This window comes from Oncorhynchus nerka, linkage group LG18 (assembly GCF_034236695.1).
Source record: "Oncorhynchus nerka isolate Pitt River linkage group LG18, Oner_Uvic_2.0, whole genome shotgun sequence".
Lineage (NCBI taxonomy): Eukaryota > Metazoa > Chordata > Actinopteri > Salmoniformes > Salmonidae > Oncorhynchus > Oncorhynchus nerka.
In genome coordinates this window covers 18,377,120-18,404,903 of record NC_088413.1, presented here as the reverse complement: position 1 = coordinate 18,404,903, position 27,784 = coordinate 18,377,120, and the positions used below count along the sequence as shown (strand labels likewise).

Here is a 27,784-nt window from a genome sequence, read left to right as displayed (position 1 = left end):
GTTCCAGAGTGGTGATGTCATGTTGTTCTAGAGTGGTGATATCATGTTGTTCCAGAGTGGTGATGTCATGTTGTTCTAGAGTGGTGATGTCATATTGTTCCAGAGTGGTGATGTCATGTTGTTCCAGAGTGGTGATGTCATGTTGTTCCAGAGTGGTGATGTCATGTTGTTCCAGAGTGGTGATGTTGTTCCAGAGTGGTGATGTGATGTTGTTCCAGAGTGGTGATGTCATGTTGTTCCAGAGTGATGGGATGTTGTTCCAGAGTGGTGATGTTGTTCCAGAGTGGTGATGTCATGTTGTTCCAGAGTGGTGATGTTGTTCCAGAGTGGTGATGTGATGTTGTTCCAGAGTGGTGATGTCATGCTGTTCCAGAGTGGTGATGTCATGTTGTTCCAGAGTGGTGATGGGATGTTGTTCCAGAGTGGTGATGTTGTTCCAGAGTGGTGATGTGATGTTGTTCCAGAGTGGTGATGTCATGTTGTTCCAGAGTGGTGATGTCACGTTGTTCCAGAGTGGTGATGGGATGTTCCTCCAAATATAGATCACATAATTGCACGCATGTTAGGCTATACATAATAAAATATATTGAGGCAAATTACAGACAATAGCATAGGCTACAAGCAGCAAAATTGAATTCAACTGATTAAACATGAAATGTATTTAACAACACATCTGCCACGCTGACCATCAACACTGGGGCCCCTCAGGGGTGCGTGCTTAGTCCCTTCCTTTACTCCCTGTTCACACACGGTGCCTGGCCACGCACGACACACGGTGCCTGGCCACGCACTACTCCAACACCATCATTACGTTTGCGTCACTGGCCTACGCACAATACCCCAAAGTGTCAAAGTGGAATTATGTTTTTAGAAATGTTTACAAATTAATAACTACTAGCCTAGTCAAGCAGACTAACAGCTGATTAGTTTAATACGTGAAGAGAAACTGAATGTGAGCTATCGAGATCAGGCCGGTTTCACATGGCTACTAAACTACCTCCGTATTATAACAAAACAACTAACATGAGTCACTCACACAGTAGTCATTCACACAGTAGCTTTTTATTCATGATTGAGATGTAACTGGAGACTTACATTATGATACAAAAATTTAACATCAATCTTACAGTGCAAATAACATGTTGAGAAAGTGCTTAGAGAGAGAGAGTACTGTTGGCAGTTTTTAAAGTGACATTCATTTAAATGTTGTCTTTGTCACACAAACCATTGTTGATGCAATGCAATGTCTGCGATGTAGCTGGCCTGGAGCATAACCTTTTAACTTCAAGAGGCAGCATTGGTCAGGCAGTCGATACATGAGCCTTACCCTGCGTTCATAACCACGTGGGAAGGTGGTATTTACCACATACCACTGGGAAAATCAGCTTGAATGCCCCTCCAACTGGTAACTACTAGTCTATCATCCCTGAGCTACGTCTTCTCCCACATGCTGACCTCTAACGTCACCTACTAAGGAAATTAACTCAATAACATCATGTTCAGCAGTTAGATGCAACAACAAAACATTGTTATTAAAATGGTTTTTGAACACGTTGAACATGTTTAAAAGCGTGACAGCTGTACTTTTAGTTCATGGTTAAAGTAGCTTGTTGACTAATTTGCGTTTCTCAACGAGTTCAAAGCACGTGAATGAATCCAACAGGTATTTACAACTTCACAACGGGCAATTTCCACCTTCACACTTGGTTATTAACGCAGCATTAGATCAGATAAGTAGGTCTCTGAGGGACGTAGTGAAGAAGGCAGAGACCAGCAGACACACCAACAGTGGGAGGGACAGAGCGATGGAGGGCGGTCCCGCGTTGCGGACGATGGAAAACCGACAGGTGCCGACATTCATGGCTTTGTCCACCGCCACCAGCTCCACGGACAGAGAGCAGCACGAAGCGTTGAATGCTGCTGCAACAACCGTCTGCTTCAGGTCCGTGTGGGTGAGGCTGCCCGCTCCCTGGCGGTGTGTGAGGCTGGTGATGCCTGTGCCATTGACGCCATCGGTCAGGTTGGCAGAGAGCTGCCAGAAGGCGGAGCTGCAGGCTGCTGGGTCAGCTGGGCAGTCGACCACCGAGACGCTGACCACCTCACACTGGGGAGGGGTGAAATCTGTCACCTTGGTGGGGGGAGAGACACAGAGAGAGAGGGAAAGAGGTCATGATCAGATGAACTCCTGCATTTTCCAGCATGTTCTTTAAAAAAAGAGATATAGAGTTAGACAAACTTGGATTATTGTCAGGAACATATACAGGATGCTACCCTCTACAACATAACCTTCACTCCAAATCAAACTCAAAACATACAACCTGATTTTGGAGGGAATTACGGAATCACCTGGAAGGATTACAACTACCAAAGATTATTATTTCAACGCTATACAGCAAATGCTCTAGAAAACAACAGAAACCTGAAACACCATCCAACCTGGAACTGAGTGAGTAATGTTTAGTCTGAAGCTATATTTTATTTCCAAAAGCCAAGAAGAAAAATACATGACATTACTTTATAAGGACTGAATGCTAAATTGAGTGAGAGGTGTCAATGCCCTTTAGCCCAACAATGGCAGGAGAGTCGAACAGTCTACTCCAACCAAATGGAGAGGCCTTAGAAGCTGCCTCCCGCTGTTCAGATGTAATTAAAATCCAGTACCATGTGTATGTAAAGAATGAAAAGGCAAGAAAAGATCCCAAAATGAAGCTCCTTGTGGAAAATCAAGAGACACTTTTTTGCTGACTATTATAAAAATGGGAACATCAGCAACCTCATCTTCCACACAAACCATCCCCTGCTATGGCACAGTGCTACACTAACACACTACCTCTCTGTTGAGAGGGGGGGTGTTAATGAGGGGTAAAAAAAAATCTAGATTCTAGACAGCGAGGACTCTGAGTCAGCTAATATAAATCTCTATAAGTCTGGAACAGGTACAGGTCAACCCCAAACAGTTTCAGACTTTCACCTAATCAAAGCAGGAGAAGCTCTCCCTTGAGAAAGATACCCCCACCCCGAGCGGGTCAGACCAGACCTCTTCATTATAAAACCCCACAGACGAGCAACTCCAACCTTCCAGCACAGAGTACTACTCCCTCACTGACACGAAGTTTATAGTCACCCAGCTGGAGGTAAGACAGGTGGAGCTGGAACAGCAAGGGTTTACACTCGAGTCAGCACAGACCCAGACAACAGTCCAGCACAACAACACCCCTTAACCAGACCCGGAGAGATGGAGGTGGAGAGATACGTATCTGCACTCTGGACTGTGGTGAGACAACTTCAACAATATAAAAAGCAAGAGCAGGAGAAGAACAGAGCACTAGAGGAGAGGATCAGACTGCTGGAGGAGGGGATGAGGGGGACGGCGGGTGACAGAGAACAACCCACTGGAGAGGTGGCCACCACCGCAGAGAAGCCAGCAGAACAGCCCACCTCAGCTCCCGACAAAAGTCAAGACACCACAGCAGAACAGTCCATCCCAGACCCTGAACATAGCGTCGCCATCACTTATCAGAACAGTCCACCCCAGACCCTGACCATAGCGTCGACACCACAGCAGAACAGTCCACCCCAGACCCTGACCATAGCGTCGACACCACAGCAGAACAGTCCACCCCAGACCCTGACCATAGCGTCGACACCACAGCAGAACAGTCCACCCCAGACCCTGACCATAGCGTCGACACCACAGCAGAACAGTCCACCCCAGACCCTGACCATAGCGTCGCCATCACAGCAGAACAGTCCACCCCAGACCCTGACGTCGACATCACAGCAGAACAGTCCACCCCAGACCCTGACGTCGTCATCACAGCAGAACAGTCCACCCCAGACCCTGACGTCGACATCACAGCAGAACAGTCCACCCCAGACCCTGACGTCGACATCACAGCAGAACAGTCCACCCCAGACCCTGAACATAGAGTCGCCATCACAGCAGAACAGTCCACCCCAGACCCTGACCATAGCGTCGACACCACAGCAGAACAGTCCATCCCAGACCCTGACGTCGACATCACAGCAGAACAGTCCACCCCAGACCCTGAACATAGCGTCGCCATCACAGCAGAACAGTCCACCCCAGACCCTGACGTCGACATCACAGCAGAACAGTCCACCCCAGACCCTGAACATAGCGTCGCCATCACAGCAGAACAGTCCACCCCAGACCCTGACCATAGCGTCGACACCACAGCAGAACAGTCCACCCCAGACCCTGACGTCGACATCACAGCAGAACAGACAAATGAAGAACCCCAAGCCAAGGGGATCTCACCCCTCTGAGCACCCCCCCTGTCAGCCACCCTGATAGCCCTCCTGACAACCCCCCACACCCACTGAGGACATACACAAGACACAGATTGTATACCTTATGGACTCAAATGGGAAATGTATAGAAGAAAATAAACTTTTTCCAAACACACAGTCTCTATACTCTGGTGTCCAAACACCCAGCGCGCCCTAGACCTTCTGTCTGAGGACCAACTATGTTCACCTAGCCACATAATAATACACACAGGCACATTTGACCTTAGAACACAGCAAGAAAGGGTGGCCACAGCACTGAAGGGAGTGATTGAAAAATCTTCTTCTACTTTCCCCAATGCACAAGTGGTTATCTCCACCCTGCTACCACAAAAATACTTCCACCCTGCTACCATACAGCGGGTAAACACAAGTATTTCCCGTGACTGTGCCTCAAAACCAAATGTTTACCTGGTCCACCACTCCACCCTGGACTTAAACAGCCTTTATGATCAGGTCCACCTAAACAAGGCAGCAGTGTGCCCCCTTGCCCGGACTCCAAAGGACATCACTCTCAAACGCAGCCCCAACACTTCACATAGGAGAACCAGATCAATAGACACCCCACCCAGACCAGCGAGACACACTCCCAGACCTGTTGGACCCCCCCGGAAGTACACATAGAGGACACATGCCGAGAGGACTAACATCCAGACCACAACACCACCAGCCACATACACACCCCCACCCCAACCAATCAACACCCCCACAAGTCAACCATGTCCACACCCCATTTAGAACCCCTCAGATCAGACCTATGCCCCTCCTATGCACCCCAACCCCGGTACAACAAACCACGTATTCACACTACACACCTTAATTGACAAACAAACAAACTAAAACAAAGGCAAAGTCTTCTCATGCTTTGTTGATTTAAAAAAAAGCATTTGCTCAATTTGGCATGAGGGTCTGCTATACAAATTGATGGAAAGTGGTGTTGGGGGAAAAATATATGCCATTATAAAATCCATGTACACAAACAACAAGTGTGCGGTTACAATAGGCAAAAAAACATACACATTTCTTTCCAAAGGGCTGTGGGGTGAGACAGGGATGCAGCGTAAGCCCCACTCTCTTTAACATACAGTACATAATATGACATTTGAAATGTCTTTATTCTTTTGGAACTTCTGTGAGTGTAATGTTTACTGTTCATTTTTATTGTTTATTTCACTTTTGTATATTATATTACTTCACTTGCTTTGGCAATGTTAACATATGTTTCCCATGCCAATAAAGCCCCTTGAATTGAATTGAATTGAGAGAGAGGAGAGAGAAAGAGGAGAGACCGTGATCATGATGATGAGGGAGAAGAGATGAGGAAAGCCATTTGGAAGTGGAGAAAGGCCATATAGTGGAGACGGCCCATAGAGTGGAGACGGCCCATAGAGTGGAGACGGCCCATAGAGAGGAGACGGCCCATAGAGTGGAAATGGCCCATATAGTGGAGACGGCCCATATAGTGTAAACGGCCCATATAGTGGAGATGGCCCATATAGTGGAAACGGCCCATATAGTGGAGACGGCCCATATAGTGGAAACGGCCCATATAGTGGAGATGGCCCATATAGTGGAAACGGCCCATATAGTGGAGACGGCCCATATAGTGGAGACGGCCCATAGAGTGGATATGGCCCATAGAGTGGAGACGGCCCATAGAGTGGAGATGGCCCATATAGTGGAGACGGGCCCATACAGTGGAGATGGCCCATATAGTGGAGACGGGCCCATACAGTGGAGATGGCCCATATAGTGGAGACGGGCCCATACAGTGGAGATGGCCCGTAGAGTGGAGATGGCCCATAGAGTGGAGACAGCCCATATAGGCCTCTCAGCTCTCTAGTGTATCTTTATCTATACCTCTACTATCTTACATTTCCACACCCATTGTGATGTCACATTAGAATGTACACACAGGGTTCTATACGTTTTTGGGGAGTTGTTAGGTGAAAAACATTGCCATGTAGGGAGCAGCTCATGTTTAGGTTGTCCTGTTTAGTATAGTAAACATAATGTTTTGCTGGTTAAAGCCAGGTTTTTCTGGTTGGTTTGCAACATCTCACAACCTAGATCCTAAATGTTTAATCTTGTGAACTAAGTTTATTATACATTATATATTATTATATTTATTATATACAACAACAAAAATTAACTCAACATGTAAGGTGCTAGTCCCATATTTCGTGAACTGAAATAAAAAATAAAAAATTACAGAAATATAAAAACAAAAAGTGTATTTCTCTCAAATGTGAACAAATTTGTTTACATCCCTGTTAGTGAGCATTTCTCTTTTGCCAAGATAATCCATCCACCTGACAGGTGTGGCATATAAAGAAGCCGATTAAACAGCCTGATCATTACACAGGTGCACCATGTGCTGGGGACAATAAAAGGCTACTTTTAAAATGGGCAGTTTTGTCATACAACACAATGCCAAAGATGTCTCAAGTTTTGAGGGAGAGTGCAATTGGCATGCTGACTGCAGGAATATCCATCAGAGATGTTGCCAGAGAATTTAATGTTAATTTATCTACCATAAGCCGTACCATAATGTTGTTTTAGAGAATTTGGCAGTACGTCCAACTGGCCTCACACAATGTGTATGGTGTTGTGTGTGCTAGCTAATTTCTGATATCAACGTTGTGAACAGAGTGCACCATGGTGGCAGTGGAGTTATGGTATGGGCAGGCATAAGCTATGGACAACGAACACAATTGCATTTTTTATCAATGGCAATTTGAATGCACAGAGATACCGTGACGAGATCCCGGGGCCCATTGTCGTGCCATTCATGTTTCAGCATGATAATGCACGGCCACATGTCACAAGGATCTGTACACAATTCCTGGAAGCTGAAAATGTTGCAGTTCCATTGCCTGCATACTCACCAGACATGTCACCCAGTGAGCATGTTTGGGATGATCTGGATCGACGTGTACAATAGCGTGTTCCAGTTCCCGCCAATATCCAGTAACTTTGGACAGCCATTGAAGATGAGTGGGACGACATTCTACAGGCCACAATCAACAGCCTGATCAACTCTATGCGAAGAAAATGTGTCGCTCTGCCTGAGGCAAATGGATGGTCACACCAGATACTGACCGGTTTTCTGATCCACACCCCTAAGTTATCTGTGACCAACAGATGCATATCTGTATTCCCAGTCATGTGAAATACATAGATTAGGGCCGAATGAATTTATTTAAATTGACTGATTTCCTTATATGAACTGTAACTCTTCAATATTGTTTCATGTTGCATTTGTTTTTGTCCAGGATAATATATTTATATATATATCTGTACATATATCTGAGGTTACCTTGGTGACGACAGAGAGGCGCAGGACGGCGTAGTTGGAGTCGGACGCCCCGGGGGCCACAGCCTCGATGGTCAGGGTGACGTCTGTTCCTGAGGGTGTGTTGGCGGGCACCGTGATGGTCAGTTCACCGGTGGCGTTTCCTCCGGTGGTCACAGCGATGCTGATAAGTTAGCAGCAGCAATGGGTTAGCATTAAGTGTCAATGCAAGTGATGCCAAGAGAGGACAATCATTAATAATGTTGAGTCATTTTGCTAGCAGAGAAGGAGCTCATTTTAACCAGATAACCTGGTCCCAGATCTGTTTGTGCTTAAATTGCCAACGCCTATGGTCAATGTGCCACGTGACAATGACCATAGGAGTTGGCAAGACAAACAAAACAAACAGATCTGGGACCAGTCTCAGGATATTCCAGCCCTGATCCCTACCTGCCAGGGACGTTCATTTTGAAGTCTCGGTCGTTTCTGGCACTGATTTTGTAGCTGCCTCCAGTGGCGTCGGTCCTGACGGTGAAGGGAAGGGTGAAGGGTTTACCAGGCTCCATGCTTCTGTCCACCACGGCCTGAGAAGACAAGAACAACACGAAAGAGGAATTGTTGAGGAGTTGTTGTGAGGTCCACTTTTTGTTTGTTGGCTCATTTACAGAGACACATTTCTGTGCTTAGAAAGTCCATGTTGTAATTTGTAAGTAGGCCCACAGTACTACATGTTTAGGGAGTAATAGTCAGTCACGTTTTTCTTTCTGATATGGTCTATAATTGTCTATGACCATGGTTTTTGTCTGACACTATCCCAACATGCAATATAGACTCCTTCACGATTTACAAATGAAAGCCGTTTTTCAATGGAAACAGGAAGTGTGTCATCATCACTTACCTTGATGGTAACCTTGGAGACGGACATCTGAGTGGTGGACTGTCTCTGGAACACGGTGGAGGAGACCACATCTGTCCCGTTCAACAGCACCACAAACTCCCCCGCAGGGACCTTGGTTACCGTAACTAGGAACTCCCCGTTGCCCATGTCTTCCAGGGCCCCACTTACGACCTCTGACCCTGACACTGTCACCAAGGCAATGTTGGCCACCTTGACAGAGGCTGGGCCCTTTCTGCCCAACACTGATACCAACAGCATGGCAGGCATGCCTGGGAGAAGGAGAGAAGAGAGGAGGAACGGAGGGAAAGAGAGGGAGAGAGAGAGAGAGAGGAGGACGAGTGTAGGGGTAGGGAGAGAAAAAGAGGGAGAGAGAGAGAGGAGGACGAGTGTAGGGGTAGGGAGAGAAAAAGAGGGAGAGAGAGAGGAGGACGAGTGTAGGGGTAGGGAGAGAAAAAGAGGGAGAGAGAGAGAGGAGGACGAGTGTAGGGGTAGGGAGAGAAAAAGAGGGAGAGAGAGAGAGGAGGACGAGTGTAGGGGTAGGGAGAGAAAAAGAGGGAGAGAGAGAGAGAAGGAAAATTATCTTGAAGGGTGTGGCTATGTAACTGTTGACATCGATTATTACAAATTACAATTAATGGCTTTTTATGACTTTGATTAAGTCGGCTTTATAAATGAACATAATGCATTGTTTTGACCAACACAACATCAAAGAGGGCCAGCCTACTTTCTGATAGAGAATGCAGCGATGCAAAACCTGTGCAAAACCTCTCGCCAGTGAGAAAAACGATGTGCGCAATGATCATAATGATCATGATCAGGCCTCTAACGGCTTTAATGAAGTGGCAGCTGCATTCATGTAGATAATGTCGCCATGATGTCGCCTTAGTAAAATTGTGATTGACAGATTACCTGCTTGATATGGTAATGATTTTAAGATGATATTGTAGTGTTTTACCTGCTTTTGGACGGCCAGAGATGAGGGCGTATCCTGGGTGAGGTCCCTCGAAAGTCTCCACAAAGTCATAAATGAAGGCAATGGTACTCTGACCTGGACACACACACACACGCACATGCACACGCACGCACGCACGCACGCACGCACGCACGCACACACACACACACACACACACACACACACACACACACACACACACACACACACACACACTCAGTCAGGGCTGTATTCTCTCCCTTCTCTCATGGCTCTAACAGACCTGGGGTGAAATACTTTTTGACATATTTGTACATGATTTAAAATAGTTACGGTTAGGGTTAGGTAATGAGTTAGCTAAAAGGGTTAAGGTAAGGGGAAGCGTTAGCTAACATGCTAAGTAGTTGAAAAGTTGCTAATTAGCTCAAATTGTTCTGGTGAGTTATTAACAAGCAACCTTTGGGATGCGAGATGATTGCGTAATACACCCACCCATCCACCACGACCAAACATCCCTCCTCCTTTTGTTTTTGCATTAAGAAACTAACTATACCAAACATAGCATACATGTGAAGTCGGAAGTTTACATACACTTAGGTTGGAGTCACTAAAACTTGTTTTTCAACCACTCCACACATTTCTTGTTAACAATCTATAGATTTGGCAAGTTGGTTAGGACATCTACTTTGTTCATGACACAAGTCATTTTTCCAACAATTGTTTACAGACAGATTTTTTCACTTATAATTCACTGTATCACAATTCCAGTGGGTCAGAAGTTTACATACACTAAGTTGCATATAAAAAATATTATCGAATAGAAAACACTCTAAAGCTTCTAAAACCGTTTAAATTTTGTCTCTATGTAAAGCAGAAGTCCCAGGGCATGCATTCTCCCAAAGTCTCTCTTGTAATGGAAAAAGTTGGCACCACTTTGACGTCATCGTATACGCACTTCCCAAGCAGTTACAGCTCTGGGAACAGTCTCTACGTCTTCAGCGCGAAGCCTGCTTTCAATGAGGCGTGTCATTGTGAGAATCGCGTGCAGGTCTCGGTCACGCCCAAAAAAAGTGTGCGCCTATGCGCGCTCTGCTGTTTTTCTCTCTTTTCCTCAGGATCGATTAAAAGACGTGTGTGTGTCTGTTCGCCCTCACGATTCCGGTGTACCTTTATAACATGTTAAAGCTTAATTATGAACATAGTTTGACAAGTTTACTCGACATATAATATATACTTTCGACGTTTTGGTGGGCATCCACTTGAAATTTGCCTACATTTCGACCGAAATGTGGCTAGTTTGAGAACCGAAAGACACAGACTTGAAAACTGAACGCTAATTTGGTGAGTATAATCCCTTCCAGGTTTTCTGATGGAAGAACAGCAAAGGTAAGGGAATATTTATGTGTTAATTTTGGGTTTCTGTCGACTCCAAGATAGAGGAGTCATTATGCTAATATGGGAGCGCCGACTCCCTATTATAGCCTAGTGAACGCAAAATGTAACGTTAAAAATAAATGTAACACAGCGATTGCATTTAGAAGAAGTGTATCTTGCTATACATATGTAAAACATGCATATTTAGTCAAAGTTTATGATGTGTATTCCTTGTTAGCTGACGTTATCTGCCGGAGCTCTTTCATTTCTCCTGACATTGCAGTAGCATTTTTTGAACGATGCATAATTGTAAACAGAGATTTATGGATATATATAGCATATTATTGAAAAAAAAATGAATGTACTGTGTAACATGTTATATTACTGTCATCTGATGAAGATTTCAAAAGGTTAGTGAAATTATTTTTCTTTTAATCCTGCGTTTGTTGATTGCATATTTTTTCCTACTTGGCTATGCTAATGAGGTATGTCTGCAGTGGTGGTTGGACATAAATATGTGCTATGTTTTCGCCGTAAAACATTTTAGAAATCTGACTTGCTGGGTAGATAAACAACTTGTTTATCTTTCATTTGAGCTATTTTTCTTGTTAATGTGTGGAGGTTAAATATTTTTAGGAATATTTTTTCGCATTGTGCGTTATGCTAATGAGCTTGAGCCCTAGTCACAAACCCGCATACGGTATTGGTGGACTATGAGGCTAACTGACATCATTTGAGTCAATTGGAGGTGTACCTGTGGATGTATTTCAAAGCCTACCTTCAAACTCAGCACCTCTTTGCTTGACATTATGGGAAAATCAAAAGAAATAAGCCAAGATCTCAGAAAAACAATTCTAGACCTCCACAAGTCTGGTTCATTATTGGGAGCAATTTCCAAACACCTGAAGGTACCAAGTTAATCTATACAAACAATAGTACGCAAGTATAAACACCATGGGACCACGCAGCCGTCATACCGCTCAGGAGGGAGGCACATTCTGTCATCTAGAGATAAAAGTACTTTGGTGCGAAAAGTGCAAATCAATCCCAGAACAACAGTAAAGGACCTTGTGAAGATGCTGGAGGAATCAGGTACAAAAGTACCTATATCCACAGTAAAACGAGTCCTATATCGATATAACCTGAAAGGCCGCTCAGCAAGGAAGAAGCCACTGCTCAAAAACCGCCATAAAAAAGCCAGACTATGGTCTTGGGCTTGTAGTAGATTGTTTCACAGGTGGCAGACAATGTGAGAAGGCTTGTGAACTATATTTCCATTGTATCTGAGAGGAGGAGGAAGGACATTTATGACGAAATGAGCGGTATATAAACCTTTGTACATGGTATTATGACCAGAGCTCTCATAAATAAACATTCCTGACAATTGTAGCTGGGCCTCCGTCGGATTCATTACAACCAGTTTCCTACAAATTCTGGGTATCAGGCTGAGTAATCAATTCAAATGGGGTTTATGAACACTGAGAACTTAATTCTCTTGACATTACCTCAATTACCTCAACTAACTTTTACCCCTGAAAATTGACTCGGAACCAGTTTTCTTCTTGCTTTTTCTTACTTACTTTTTAAAACTGAATGGTTGGTTAAGGGCTCATGAGTAAGCATTTTACGGTAAGGTCTACCTAAACCTGTTGTCAACTCAGCAAAAATAAAAACATCTTCACTGTTAGCTGCGTTTATTTTCAGCAAACTTAATGTGTAAATATTTGTATGAAGATATCAAGATTCAACAACTGAGACATAAACTGAACAAGTTCCACAGACGTGACGAACAGAAATGGAATAATGTGTCCCTGAAGAAAGCGGGGGTCAAAATCAAAAGTAACTGTCAGGATTTGGTGTGGCCACCAGCTGCATGAAGTACTGCAGTACATCTCCTCCTCATGGACTGCACCAGATTTGCCAGTTCTTGCTGTGAGATGTTACCCCACTCTTCCATCAAGTCACCTGTAAGTTCCCGGACATTTCTGGAGGGAATGGCAGTAGGCCTCACCTTCCGATCCAACAGGTCCCAGACTTCTCAATGGAATTGGGACCCGGCTCTTCGCTGGCCATGGCAGAACACTGACATTCCTGTCTTGCAGGAAATCACGCAAAGAACGACTAGTATGGCTGGTGAAATTATCATGCTGGAGGGTCATGTCAGGATGAGCCTGCAGGAAGGGTACCACACGAGGGAGGAGGATATCTTCCCTGTAACGCACAGCGTTGAGATTCCCTGTAATGACAACAAGCTCCGTCCGATGATGCTGTGACACACCTCCCCAGACCAACTCCAAATCGATCCCGCACCAGAGTACAGGCCTCGGTGTAATGCTCATTCCTTTGACGATAGACGTGAATCCGACCATCATCCCTGGTGAGACAAAATCGTGACTCATCAGTGAAGAGCACTTTTTGCCAGTCCGCAGTCTGGTCCAGCGACGATGGGTTTGTGCCCATAGGCGACGTTGCTGATGGTGATGTGATGTTTGGTGAGGACCTGCCTTACAACATACCTACAAGCCCTCAGTCCATTCTCTCTCAGCCTATTACGAACCGTCTGAGCACTGATGGAGGGATTGTGCATTCCTGGTGTAACTCGGGCAGTTGTTGTTGCCATCCTGTTTCTGCAGGTGTGATGTTCGGATGTACCGATCCTGTGCAGGTGTTGTTACACGTGATCTGCCACTGCAATGACGATCAGCTGTCTGTCCTGTCTCCCTGTAGAGCTGTCTTAGGCGTCTCACAGTACGGGCATTGCAATTTATTGCCCTGGCCACATCTGCAGTCCTAAGGCACGTTCGCACAGATGAGCAGGGACCGTGGGCATCTTTCTTCTGAGTCAGTTGAAAGGCCTCTGTAGTGTCCTAAATTTTCATAACTGTGACCTTAATTGCCTACCGTCTGTAAGCTGTTAGTGTCTTAACGACCGTTCCACAGGTGCATGTTCATTAATTGTTTATAGTTCATTGAACAAGCATGGGAAACAGTGTTTAAACCCTTTACAATGAAGATCTGTGAAGTTATTTGGATTTTTACGAATTATCTTTGAAAGACAGGGTCCTGAAAAATTGACATTTCTTTTTTTTTAGTTTATTTGGTGCATGTGACACATTTGAATGCATTATTTAAACCCAGGTCTGGGCTCTGTGTGTATCCTGGCTGCCATCTAGTGTTGAGCGTGAGCATAACACACATATTTAATAGAACAGACGTATCTCTATGGTAACTCACCAGTGACCTTCAGTGTGTAGGGCTGGTTGGAGTTCATGCTGATTTCCCATAATCCTGTCTGTTTGTTGGAGGCCAGACGGACCCGGAAGAGGTTTCCCACCGTCTGGACAGTCCCCAGTTCCCCGTTGGCCTCATTCTGTTTCTGGGTCACACCTGTAGGGGCAAGGAGGGTGACAGTCAAATAGGATGACAGTCAAACATACTGTCAATGGGATATACCTGGTTCATGATACCTTGTTAAAATGTGCTTTGTGCTTTAAAAACATTAAGATAGCTACATACTCAAACAAGCAAAACAGGTCAAATGTAACCATTAAGGAGGGAAAACTAACCTTAGATCAGTGTCTAGGGGAAATGTCATCCTATTCAGTTAGGTGGACCTTTACCTGAAAACTGATATTAGATCAGTGTGTAGGTGTTGGAGGTTCCCACCTGCAGGGTTCTTCAGGGTGAAGGTGAGGGACTTTCCAGTGATGTAGATGGTGATGTTGTTCAGAGACTCGTCCAGCAGGAAGGAGAATGTCTCAGTTTTGCCTGGGTTCCTTGCTCGCTGTAGGACTGTCACCTGAGGAGGAGGAGGAGGACAGAATGAGAGAGGAGGATAGAAATGGTATGTTGTTGTTTTATTGTAACGTGGAGGATTTAATTTTCATAGATATAACAATTATGTCTAGGCATTTCTAAAATTCTCACCAGAGCGGAGGTGGAGGAGTCGATGATGACGTCAGTGGCCTGGGGCAGATTTTCCTTGGTGACTCCAATGGCCTGACCACCAGACGCCAGCGCCAGGTCCTTGTAGGTCTCGAATGTAGCTTCGCTGGACTCTACTCCACGCCTCCTCCTTCTAGCACCAGCACCATCACCAGTCATGAAGAAAGACACCTGGAGAGACACATAGGTGTGTTTGAGAGAGTTTGCCTGGTCGTATTCATTAGGCACCAAATGAAGAATGAAAGAAAAAAGGGAGTGACTACCTCTCCAATAAGAATGGCTTGTTTTTGTTTGCCGTTGGAAAACATTTAGCTGCGTTTTGTTACTGTGTGCCCTAATTAATAAGATCCCGAACTGCAGGACATGGTTTCTTCTAAAACAGGAAGTGTTTGAGGAGGTGTTTGAGGAAGTGCTCACGGTTGACTTGGTGCTCCTGATCAGGGCCAAGATGGTGTCCCTTAACGCAATGTCCTTGGCAACGGCATCTGTGAAAACATAGATGTGGGACGACGCAGGGGCACCGGTCAGCGCCAACTAGAGAGAGAGAGAGAGAGAGAGAGAGAGAGAGAGAGAGAGAGAGAGAGAGAGAGAGAGAGAGAGAGAGAGAGAGAGAGAGAGAGCTTAGTATCTTTATTTATTGTCAGGTGCATTATAAAGAAAGAATGGGATTATATCTGAAAGCTGATTGGAATATAGCCATGTCAATCACTGTACCTGTAGGCCTGATAAGCACATCTCAGGGAGGTCTCCGCCCCCATCAGCTTTGAGTTTAGCGATCTCTGTTTTCATAACATCAGGGTTTGTCGTTCTTATCAGGGGTCCGAACTCTACACACACAAACAAACACACACTGATCACTAACCACTTCCTGACTTAACCACACATCACACAGGCATTTCGGTGAATGCCAGAGTTTGTCAGTGATGTTTTGCTAAGGAGAATGCTTGGTGGAGTGTAAAGCCAGCCTTACTTGGGTCGTTGAATGGGACCAGGATGTACTGGGAGGGCTCATCCTGTGTTCCCTTTTTGCTGTCGATGATCTCATTGACGACTCTCTTGGCTTCAAGGATGTCATCCTTCATGCTCCCCGTGGTGTCGATCACAAAAGCAACCACTGCCGATCGCGCTATGCCCATGAAGCTGTGGGAGAGAGAGAGATAAAGAGAGAGATTGTGAGTAACTTCAACATGGGTAATTCCCTCTTCCCCCCTCTCCTCCCCTTCACCCCCCTCTACCCTCCTTCCCCTTCACCCCTCTCTCCCCCCTTCCCCCCTTCACCCCCTCTCTCCCCTTCACCCCTCTCCTCCCCTTCACCCCGCTCTACCCCTCTCCTCCCCATCTCCCCCTCTACCCCTCTCCTCCCCTTCTCCCCCTCTACCCCTCTCATCCCCTTCACCCCCTCTACCCCTCTCCTCCCCTTCACCCCCTCTACCCCTCTCCTCTCCTTCACCCCTCTACCCCTCTCCTCCCCTTCACCCCCTCTACCCCTCTCCTCTCCTTCCCCCCTCACCCCTCTCCTCCCCTTCACCCCCTCTACCCCTCTCCTCCCCTTCACCCCCTCTACCCCTCTCCTCCCCTTCTCCCCCTCTACCCCTCTCCTCTCCTTCACCCCCTCTACCCCTCTCTTCCCCTTCACCCCCTCTACCCCTCTCCTCTCCTTCACCCCCTCTACCCCTCTCCTCCCTTCACCCCCTCTACCCCTCTCCTCCCCATCTCCCCCTCTACCCCTCTCCTCCCCTTCTCCCCCTCTAGCCCTCTCCTCCCCTTCTCCCCCTCTACCCCTCTCCTCCCCTTCTCCCCCTCTACCCCTCTCCTCCCCTTCTCCCCCTCTACCCCTCTCCTCCCCTTCTCCCCCTCTACCCCTCTCCTCCCCCTTCACCCCCGTCTACTCCTCTCCTCTCCTTCACCCCCGTCTACTCCTCTCCTCTCCTTCACCCTCCTCTACCCCTCTCCTCTCCTTCACCCCCTCTACCCCTCTCCTCCCCTTCTCCCCCTCTACCCCTCTCCTCTCCTTCACCCCCGTCTACTCCTCTCCTCTCCTTCACCCCCGTCTACTCCTCTCCTCTCCTTCACCCTCCTCTACCCCTCTCTGTACCGTAGGTAGTCGTTGTCACCGGCGGCTCCCCGGATGTCGTCCAGCAGCCGGAGGGTTGCGGTTGTTGCCACGGTGACAGCAGCAGTGTGCAGGGCCACGTTGTCAGAGCGACGCTCATCCTTGCTGATGCCCCCGCGAGGAACCTCAGAGCTGGTCAGGTCAGCTGCACCTCCATGACTACACTTACCTGGGGGAGGAGAGGTGATGATGGGTGTTATACAGAGAGTGTGTGGGTATCTGGGGAAGGTTGTGTGTGTGTGTGTGTGTGTGTGTGTGTGTGTGTGTGTGTGTGTGTGTGTGTGTGTGTATACCTTTAGGCTTAGCTGCGGAGAAGATCCCCATGTACCCAGAGGTGAGTTTCTTCTCATTAAGGATGTTAGGAAGGATGGAGTTGGAACAGAACCCCCCACTGGCACAGTCACTGCAGGTCGGGGTGCTGACATCTACCGAACCAAATCACAATGTTTTCTTATAAAATAACCGTTAACTAAATTGTCATGGGACATCATTTACCACCACAAATCATTAACCCCCCCACACACACACACACACACACACACACACTCTCCTAAACCCTAAATGGGCGTGGTGGTCCTTTCTCTTACCCATACTTCCCTCAGACTATTCCGCTTTATCTCACTCTGTTGAACATAGGAGATTATATGTGTTTGTGTCCCTCTCTGTCTGCCCTTTAGACTCCCTGTAAACCCTTAATGACCTCATTATCATATGAAGCCAGAGGTGGCAGCAGATTTCTCGCTTTGTCTCTCCTTTTTAATCTGCTGTCATACTTTTTCTCTAACATTCCAAGCACGCCTCCCTCCTTCCTTCCTGCAATACCACCCCCTCCCTCTCTCCTTCCCTGCCCTATCACCCTCCCTCCTTCATTCCCTGCCCTACCACCCTCTCTCCTTCCCCCTTCCTTCCCTTCCCTACCACCCTCCTTCCCTTCTCCCTTCCTTCCCTGCACTACCACCTTCCCTCCCTCCCTCCTTCCTTCCTGCAATACCACCCCCTCCCTCTCTCCTTCCCTGCCCTACCACCCTCTCTCCTTCCCCCTTCCTTCCCTTCCCTACCACCCTCCTTCCCTTCTCCCTTCCTTCCCTTCCCTACCACCCCCTCCCTCTCTCCTTCCTTCCTGCAATACCACCCCCTCCCTCCCTCCTTCCTTCCCTGCCCTACCACCCTCTCTCCTTCCATGCCCTATCACCCTCCCTCCTTCATTCCCTGCCCTACCACCCTCTCTCCTTCCCTTCCATGCCCTACCACCCTCCCTCCTTCATTCCCTGCCCTACCACCCTGCCTCCCTCCCTGCCCTACCACCCTGCCTCCCTCCCTGCCCTACCACCCTCCCTCCCTCCCTGCCCTACCACCCTTCCTCCCTCCCTCCAGTTGGATCCCATGCCTAGCTGTCCTCGTTGCTGCATTAACTCAAGGCCTCCCTACCTGCCAGGTTTTCCAGTGGGAGATCGGGGCGGATCAGGTTGGCGTAGGGTTCAGTGTATCCCAGGTCCACCCAGTTACTGTGGCTGTAGAAGTCCTGACAAAACACAAGCATGTATTATATACCAAGTCTGTGTCTGTGGGAAAGCTATCTATCTAATTCCCTATTACACCCACCTCTAGACAGATGAGATGATTATACTTGAGCCAAGGTGAAATATGAAATGAGAAATGAGGTGAGATAGATGTTCCCCCCCCCATCTCTCCCACTCCTCCCTCTCCCTCTCCCACTCCCCTCTCTCCCTCTCCTCTCTCTCCTCCCTCTCCCACTCCTCCCTCTCCCTCTCCCACTTCCCTCTCTCCCTCTCCTCTCTCTCCCTCTCCTCTCTCTCCTCCCTCTCCCACTCCTCCCTCTCCCACTTCCCTCTCTCCCTCTCCTCTCTCTCCCAATCCTCCCTCTCCTCCCACTCCTCCCACTCCTCCCTATCCCGCTTCCACTCCTCTCTCTCCCACTCCCACTCCTCCCTATTCCTCTCTCTCCCACTCCCACTCCTCCTCTCTTCCTCCTTCTTCTCTCTCTCTCTCTCTCTCCCACTCCTCCCTCTTCCTCTTTCTCCCTCTCCCACTCCTCTCTCTCCCTCTCTCACTCCTCCCTATCCCTCTGTCTCCCTCTCCCACTCCTCTCTCTCCCTCTCCCACTCCTCTCTCCCTCTCCTTCTCTCTCCCCTTACTTGCAGACAGGGCTCTAATCACACTGGTGCGACAGAAACATTTGTTATTTTATTTATTTATTTGTAAAAAAAAATGTCTTTAACCTTCATTTTACTAGGCAAGTCTTAAGAACAAATGTTTCATTACAATGATGGCCTACCGGGGAACATTGTTCAGGGGCTCAGAGAGACAGATGTGTACCTTTTTAGCTCAAGGATTCGATCCAGCAACATTTCGGTTACTGGCCCAACACTATAACCGCGAAGCTACCTACCGCTCCATACACAAGTTAGGAGCACGACAAAACATTTAGGAGCACTAGAAAAGAGTGTCTCTCCCCAGTGTCTCTCTAGCTACCTGTAGTGTGTACAGTCCTCTCCCCAGTGTCTCTCTAGCTACCTGTACTGTGTACAGTCCTCTCCCCAGTGTCTCTCTAGCTACTTGTACTGTGTACAGTCCTCTCCCCAGTGTCTCTCTAGCTACCTGTAGTGTGTACAGTCCTCTCCCCAGTGTCTCTCTAGCTACCTGTACTGTGTACAGTCCTCTCCCAAGTGTCTCTCTAGCTACCTGTAGTGTGTATAGTCGTCTCCCCAGTGTCTCTCTAGCTACCTGTACTGTGTACAGTCCTCTCCCAAGTGTCTCTCTAGCTACCTGTAGTGTGTGTAGTACTCTCCCCAGTGTCTCTCTAGCTACCTGTAGTGTGTACAGTCCTCTCCCCAGTGTCTCTCTAGCTACCTGTAGTGTGTACAGTACTCTGCCCAGTGTCTCTCTAGCTACCTGTACTGTGTACAGTCCTCTCCCCAGTGTCTCTCTAGCTACCTGTACTGTGTACAGTCCTCTCCCAAGTGTCTCTCTAGCTACCTGTAGTGTGTATAGTCGTCTCCCCAGTGTCTCTCTAGCTACCTGTACTGTGTACAGTCCTCTCCCAAGTGTCTCTCTAGCTACCTGTAGTGTGTGTAGTACTCTCCCCAGTGTCTCTCTAGCTACCTGTAGTGTGTACAGTCCTCTCCCAAGTGTCTCTCTAGCTACCTGTAGTGTGTACAGTACTCTCCCCAGTGTCTCTCTAGCTACCTGTACTGTATATAGTCGTCTCCCCAGTGTCTCTCTAGCTACCTGTAGTGTGTACAGTCCTCTCCCCAGTGTCTCTCTAGCTACCTGTACTGTGTATAGTCGTCTCCCCAGTGTCTCTCTAGCTACCTGTAGTGTGTACAGTCCTCTCCCCAGTGTCTCTCTAGCTACCTGTAGTGTGTATAGTCCTCTCCCCAGTGTCTCTCTAGCTACCTGTAGTGTGTACAGTACTCTCCCCAGTGTCTCTCTAGCTACTTGTACTGCGTACAGTCCTCTCCCCAGTGTCTCTCTAGCTACCTGTAGTGTGTACAGTCCTCTCCCCAGTGTCTCTCTAGCTACCTGTACTGTGTACAGTCCTCTCCCCAGTGTCTCTCTAGCTACCTGTACTGTGTATAGTCCTCTCCCAGTGTCTCTCTAGCTACCTGTAGTGTGTATAGTCCTCTCCCAGTGTCTCTCTAGCTACCTGTAGTGTGTACAGTCCTCTCCCCAGTGTCTCTCTAGCTACCTGTAGTGTGTACAGTCCTCTCCCCAGTGTCTCTCTACCTGTAGTGTGTACTAGTGTCTCTCTAGCTACCTGTAGTGTGTACAGTACTCTCCCCAGTGTCTCTCTAGCTACCTGTGTGTAGTCCTCTCCCCAGTGTCTCTCTAGCTAGTGTCTCTCTAGCTACCTGTACTGTGTATAGTCCTACCCTCTCCCAGTGTCTCTCTAGCTACCTGTACTGTGTACAGTCCTCTCCCTACCTGTAGTGTCTCTCTAGCTACCTGTAGTGTGTACAGTACTCTCCCCCCCAGTGTCTCTCTAGCTACCTGTACTGTGTATAGTCGTCTCCCCAGTGTCTCTCTAGCTACCTGTAGTGTGTACAGTCCTCTCCCCAGTGTCTCTCTAGCTACCTGTACTGTGTACCTCCCCAGTGTCTCTCTAGCTACCTGTAGTGTGTACAGTCCTCTCCCCAGTGTCTCTCTAGCTACCTGTAGTGTGTACAGTCCTCTGTCTCCTACCTGTAGTGTCTCTCTAGCTAGCCTGTAGTCCTCTCCCCAGTGTCTCTCTAGCTACCTCTCCCCAGTGTCTCTCTAGCTACCTGTACTGCGTACAGTCCTCTCCCCAGTGTCTCTCTAGCTACCTGTACTGTGTACAGTCCTCTCCCCAGTGTCTCTCTAGCTACCTGTAGTGTGTATAGTCCTCTCCCAGTGTCTCTCTAGCTACCTGTAGTGTGTACAGTCCTCTCCCCAGTGTCTCTCTAGCTAGTAGTGTGTACAGTCTAGTGTCCTGTAGTGTGTACAGTCCTCTCCCCAGTGTCTCTCTAGCTACCTGTAGTGTCTCTCTAGCTACAGTGTGTACAGTCCTCTCCCCAGTGTCTCCCTAGTGTCTCCTCTCCCCAGTGTCTCTCCTACCTGTAGTGTGTACAGTCCTCTCCCCCTCTCCCCAGTGTCTCTCTAGCTACCTGTAGTGTGTACAGTCCTCTCCCCAGTGTCTCTCTAGCTACCTGTAGTGTGTACAGTACTTTCCCCAGTGTCTCTCTAGCTACCTGTAGTGTGTACAGTCCTCTCCCCAGTGTCTCTCTAGCTACCTGTAGTGTGTACAGTCCTCTCCCCAGTGTCTCTCTAGCTACCTGTAGTGTGTACAGTCCTCTCCCCAGTGTCTCTCTAGCTACCTGTAGTGTGTACAGTCCTCTCCCCAGTGTCTCTCTAGCTACCTGTAGTGTGTACAGTGTCCTCTCCCCAGTGTCTCTCTAGCTACCTGTAGTGTGTACAGTCCTCTCCCCAGTGTCTCTCTAGCTACCTGTAGTGTGTACAGTCCTCTCCCCAGTGTCTCTCTAGCTACCTGTACTGTGTACAGTTCTCTCCCCAGTGTCTCTCTAGCTACTGGAAATGTTTGCATATCCCCTCATTCACCCCCCCCTCTCTCCTCTTACCTGTAGTGTGTGTAGTACTCTCCCCAGTGTCTCTCTGGCAGCCTGGAAGTTCTCCCTTTGTACGTTGGCCTTGATGCTGGCCACCCCATCAGTTATAAGGCGCCTGCCCTCAGAAAACGCCTCTGAGTTGAAGTGATGGGCTGGGCTGTTATAATAAAGATTATGATCAATTGGTTTTATATAGAAAACGGATGTAAGAGTGATACACCAAATGTTCACTTGGACTGGCACAATAATGACAATGATTAATTGTTTATAAAGTTCATACATTAGATCCACTAGAAGAAGGGTCATGTGACGTGTGACATGTGACATATGACATATGCTGGATAAGAAAACGAAGTTGTTTTTAAAACTAGTTAAAAAAATAAAAATAATAATCTGTTGCACTCCTGTGCTATTTCCAAGCACTCCAAGCATTTTACATAATAAGTGAACCTCATTCTCCATCAATGGAGCACCAACCTGTTGACATAGTAAGTGAACCTCATTCTCTATCAATGGAGCACCAACCTGTTGACATAATAAGTGAACCTCATTCTCTATCAATGGAGCACCAACCTGTTGACATAATAAGTGAACCTCATCCTCTATCAATGAGCACCAATCTGTTGACATAATAAGTTAACCTCATTCTCTATCAATGGAGCACCAACTTGTTGACATAGTAAGGGAACCTCATTCTCTATCAATGGGGACCAACCTGTTGACATAATAAGTGAACCTCATTCTCTATCAATGGAGCACCAACCTGTTGACATGATAAGTGAACCTCATTCCCAATCAATGGAGCACCAACCTGTTGACATAATAAGTGAAACTCATTCTCTATCAATGGAGCACAAACTTGTTTACATAATAAGTTAACCTCATTCTCTATCAATGGATCACCAACCTGTTGACATAATAAGGGATCCTCATTCTCTATCAATGGAGCACCAACCTGTTGACATAATAAGTGAACCTCATTCTCAATCAATGGAGCACCAACCTGTTGACATAATAAGTGAACCTCATTCTCTATCAATGGAGCACCAACCTGTTGACATTTTAAAGGGAAACTCATTCTCTATCAATGGAGCACCAACCTGTTGACATAGTAAGGGAACCTCATTATCTATCAATGGAGCACCAACCTGTTGACATAATAAGTGAACCTCATTCTCTATCAATGGAGCACCAACCTGTTGACATGATAAGTGAACCTCATTCCCAATCAATGGAGCACCAACCTGTTGACATAATAAGTGAAGCTCATCCTCTATCAATGGAGCACCAACTTGTTGACATAATAAGTTAACCTCATTCTCTATCAATGGAGCACCAACCTGTTGACATAATAAGGGAACCTCATTCTCTATCAATGGAGCACCAACCTGTTGACATAATAAGGGATCGTCATCCTCTATCATTGGAGCACCAACCTGTTGACATAATAAGTGAAACTCATTCCTTATCAATGGAGCACCAACCTGTTGACATGATAAGGGAACGTCATTCTCTATCAGTGGAGCACCAACCTGTTGACATAATAAGTGAACCTCATTCTCTATCAATGGAGAACCAACCTGTTGACATGATAAGGGAACCACATCCTCTATCAATGGAGCACCACCCTGTTGACATGATAAGGGAACCTCATTCTCTATCAATGGAGAACCAACCTGTTGACATGATAAGGGAACCACATCCTCTATCAATGGAGCACCAACCTGTTGACATGATAAGGGAACCACATCCTCTATCAATGGAGCACCAACCTGTTGACATGATAAGGGAACCTCATTCTCTATCAATGGAGCACCAACCTGTTGACATAATAAGTGAACCTCATTCTCTATCAATGGAGCACCAAACTGTTGACAGTATAAGGGAACCTCATTCTCTATCAATGGAGACCAACCTGTTGACATGATAAGGGAACCTCATTCTCTATCAATCGAGCACCAACCTGTTGACATAATAAGTTAACTGCATTCTCTATCAATGGAGCACCAACCTGTTGACATGATAAGGGAACCTCATTCTCTATCAATGGAGCACCAACCTGTTGACAAAGTCTCTGTCCACCTGTCCGTTCTGCATGTAGATCTCATTCAGGGCAGATTTGAACTTAGCTGCTGACACTTCACCTGTTGCTTTGGGTCCCAGGCAGGCCTGGACCAGCTCCTCAGCAGAGTTACCCTAAAGGGAAAGGTCAGAGTTTAAAGGTTAGACATTCTGACACACTACTCTATTTTCTTAATCTTGCTCTTTCACACACACACACACACACACACACACACACACACACACACACACACACACACACACACTCACGCACGCACGCACGCACGCACGCACACACGCGCACGCACGCACGCACGCACGCACGCACACACACACACACACACACACACACACACACTTACCGTGGGGGTGAAGTCTCGTCCCTCTGTCTCGGCGATGGTTCGGCACACCTCTGTGACCTTCTGTAGCACGGCCGTTCCCGTGATGCTGACGTGGGTGGAGGCTCCGCCCCCAATGGGAGCAAACGCCCAGGCTCCTCCTGATAGGACCAGGGCCAGGAAGGACACACCCAGCACCGGTGACATCATCAGTCTTTTGGGGAGTGGGGGGTGGCTGGTGGATGGAGGGGTGAGTGAGCGAGAGAGCAAGAGAGAGAGAAAGAGAAAGAGCATGAGCGAGAGAGAGAGAGAGAGGAAATCCCGACCCAGCCCCTGTTGTTAAACCTCTTGGCCACAACCCAACATGTCCTATACTGAGGGTGTAGTTAGTATGCAGAAGCATCTTTATGATACATCAGTAAAATGTAATTAGACGTTGTCAAAACTGATTAGAGACCAGTGCTTAGCCCCTGTCCTGGCACACACTGCATTTCCTATTTCCTAGGAGCATACAGAGATGTATATTCCTAGGCTGTTATCCCCCCACCATACGCTATTCCCTGTTGCACAGTGTTCTCTTCAGAGATAGTGTTTGGCAATGGCTCAACTCAACCAGGGCCGTTTGTACTCGATATCCTTTAGCTGAATACCTTTAGTTCCTCAAGTGTTAAAAGGCGAACATTGAACTGAAAGGCTGCTGGGAAATAGAACAATTCTGCTCCTTACTGCTGCTTTCTGTCCTAGATTAAATGTATGTCATATGTAGAATCCTATGTATACTATATATCATGGTCGTATAAATTATGTACAACCCTCTCAATCTGTATACATTCTTGGTTTAAATATATATATATATATCATCCCAGGGTGTACACAGATTGACAGGATTGTATATATATATATCCCAGGGTGTACACAGACTGACAGGATTGTATATATATATATATCATCCCAGGGTGTACACAGATTGACAGGATTGTATATATATATATATCATCCCAGGGTGTACACAGATTGACAGGATTGTATATATATATATATCATCCCAGGGTCTACACAGATTGACAGGATTGTATATATATATATCCCAGGGTGTACACAGATTGACAGGATTGTATATATATATATCCCAGGGTGTACACAGATTGACAGGATTGTATATATATATATCATCCCAGGGTGTACACAGATTGACAGGATTGTATATATATATATCATCCCAGGGTGTACACAGATTGACAGGATTGTATATATATATATCATCCCAGGGTGTACACAGATTGACAGGATTGTATATATATATATATCATCCCAGGGTGTACACAGATTGACAGGATTGTATATATATATATCCCAGGGTGTACACAGATTGACCCAGGGTGTACACAGGTTGACAGGATTGTATATATATATCATCCCAGGGTGTACACAGATTGACAGGATTGTATATATATATATATCCCACGGTGTACACAGATTGACAGGATTGTATAGATATATCATCCCAGGGTGTACACAGATTGACAGGATTGTATATATATATATCATCCCAGGGTGTACACAGATTGACAGGATTGTATATATATATCATCCCAGGGTGTACACAGATTGACAGGATTGTATATATATATATCATCCCAGGGTGTACACAGATTGACAGGATTGTATATATATATATATCCCAGGGTGTACACAGATTGACAGGATTGTATATATATATCATCCCAGGGTGTACACAGATTGACAGGATTGTATATATATATCATCCCAGGGGGTACACAGATTGACAGGATTGTATAGATATATATCATCCCAGGGTGTACACAGATTGACAGGATTGTATAGATATATATCCCAGGGTGTACACAGATTGACAGGATTGTATAGATATATATCCCAGGGTGTACACAGATTGACAGGATTGTATAGATATATATCCCAGGGTGTACACAGATTGACAGGATTGTATAGATATATATCCCAGGGTGTACACAGATTGACAGGATTGTATATATATATATCCCAGGGTGTACACAGATTGACAGGATTGTATATATATATATCCCAGGGTGTACACAGATTGACAGGATTGTATATATATATATCATCCCAGGGTGTACACAGATTGACAGGATTGTATATATATATATCATCCCAGGGTGTACACAGATTGACAGGATTGTATATATATATATCATCCCAGGGTGTACACAGATTGACAGGATTGTATTGGGTGTACAGGATTGACAGGATTGTATATATATATATCCCCAGGGTGTACACAGATTGACAGGATTGTATATATATATATCCCAGGGTGTACACAGATTGACAGGATTGTATATATATATATCCCAGGGTGTACACAGATTGACAGGATTGTATATATATATCATCCCAGGGTGTACACAGATTGACAGGATTGTATATATATATATCCCAGGGTGTACACAGATTGACAGGATTGTATATATATATATCCCAGGGTATTGATTGTATATATATATATCCCCAGGGTGTACACAGATTGACAGGATTGTATATATATATATCCCAGGGTGTACACAGATTGACAGGATTGTATATATATATATCCCAGGGTGTACACAGATTGACAGGATTGTATATATATATATCCCAGGGTGTACACAGATTGACAGGATTGTACACATATGACCATTCATTGATTGTCTGTATTCAATTCATTTCCATCTTTCCGCTGAACTGATAAATGCTGAGAAAATATATTTTGACAAAGCATCAATAACTGAGAATATTGTTAAAACAAACAATTAAAAAAATGTAATATATCATAATCTAAGAACTCAAACCATTTACCATTTAAATTACAGAAATAATGTTAACCAAAATGAAAATGAAGACCTCTGAATTGTTTTGTGATATAATAACACCAGTTATGTGAAGAAACCTTCTCAAAGCTTCTATACCTTCTCAGGTTATTTGAAACCTTCTCAAAGCTTCCATACCTTCTCAGGTTATTTGAAACCTTCTCAAAGCTTCTATACCTTCTCAGGTTATTTGAAACCTTCTCAAAGCTTCCATACCTTCTCAGGTTATTTGAGCGTAGTTGGATCTCTTCCTCTTTCCCTGTCTCTGTTGCAGCAGTAACCCAAAGTGTAGAGGAACACTCTGGAAGATACAGTACACCTGTATATATACTGGACTGTACCGCCAGGCAGGGATGGAGGAGGGTGAAGTCTGTGTGTTACAGTACACACTAATTATTCACCTAGGGTTTTCCATGGCCACAACATATCCAATCTTCTTATCAGATGTCAATCAATCAATGTGGACCATGAGGGGCAGGGCTACCCTGAACCTAACCTGGTAACAACATCATTACCTAGATTACCTACAAATCATTACCTACACACCAGTCAAAAGTCTGGACA

At 46.2% G+C, this 27,784-nt stretch overlaps 1 protein-coding gene across 2 annotated transcripts; it reads right to left on the bottom strand.

Annotated features, from left to right (window-relative positions):
- Positions 1-1,042: 1,042 nt before the first annotated feature.
- On the bottom strand, positions 1,043-27,519 carry LOC115117478 (von Willebrand factor A domain-containing protein 7-like). Of its 2 annotated transcripts, none has more exons than XM_065003621.1 (18): positions 27,437-27,519; positions 24,396-24,606; positions 24,032-24,168; positions 21,985-22,129; positions 18,296-18,389; positions 17,161-17,292; positions 16,850-17,036; positions 15,725-15,894; positions 15,469-15,581; positions 15,172-15,288; positions 14,737-14,925; positions 14,476-14,608; positions 14,044-14,196; positions 9,460-9,552; positions 8,505-8,773; positions 8,057-8,190; positions 7,631-7,790; positions 1,043-2,128 (listed from the first exon to the last, which is right to left on the bottom strand). In XM_065003621.1, the coding sequence occupies exons 2-18, from the start codon at positions 24,579-24,581 to the stop codon at positions 1,727-1,729; spliced, it is 2,814 nt and encodes a 937-aa protein (XP_064859693.1). In that variant the 5' UTR covers positions 24,582-24,606; positions 27,437-27,519; the 3' UTR covers positions 1,043-1,726. The 2 variants fall into 2 exon arrangements, with proteins under 2 accessions (XP_064859693.1, XP_064859694.1); XM_065003622.1 differs by lacking the exon at positions 27,437-27,519 and adding an exon at positions 27,320-27,351.
- Positions 27,520-27,784: the final 265 nt, after the last annotated feature.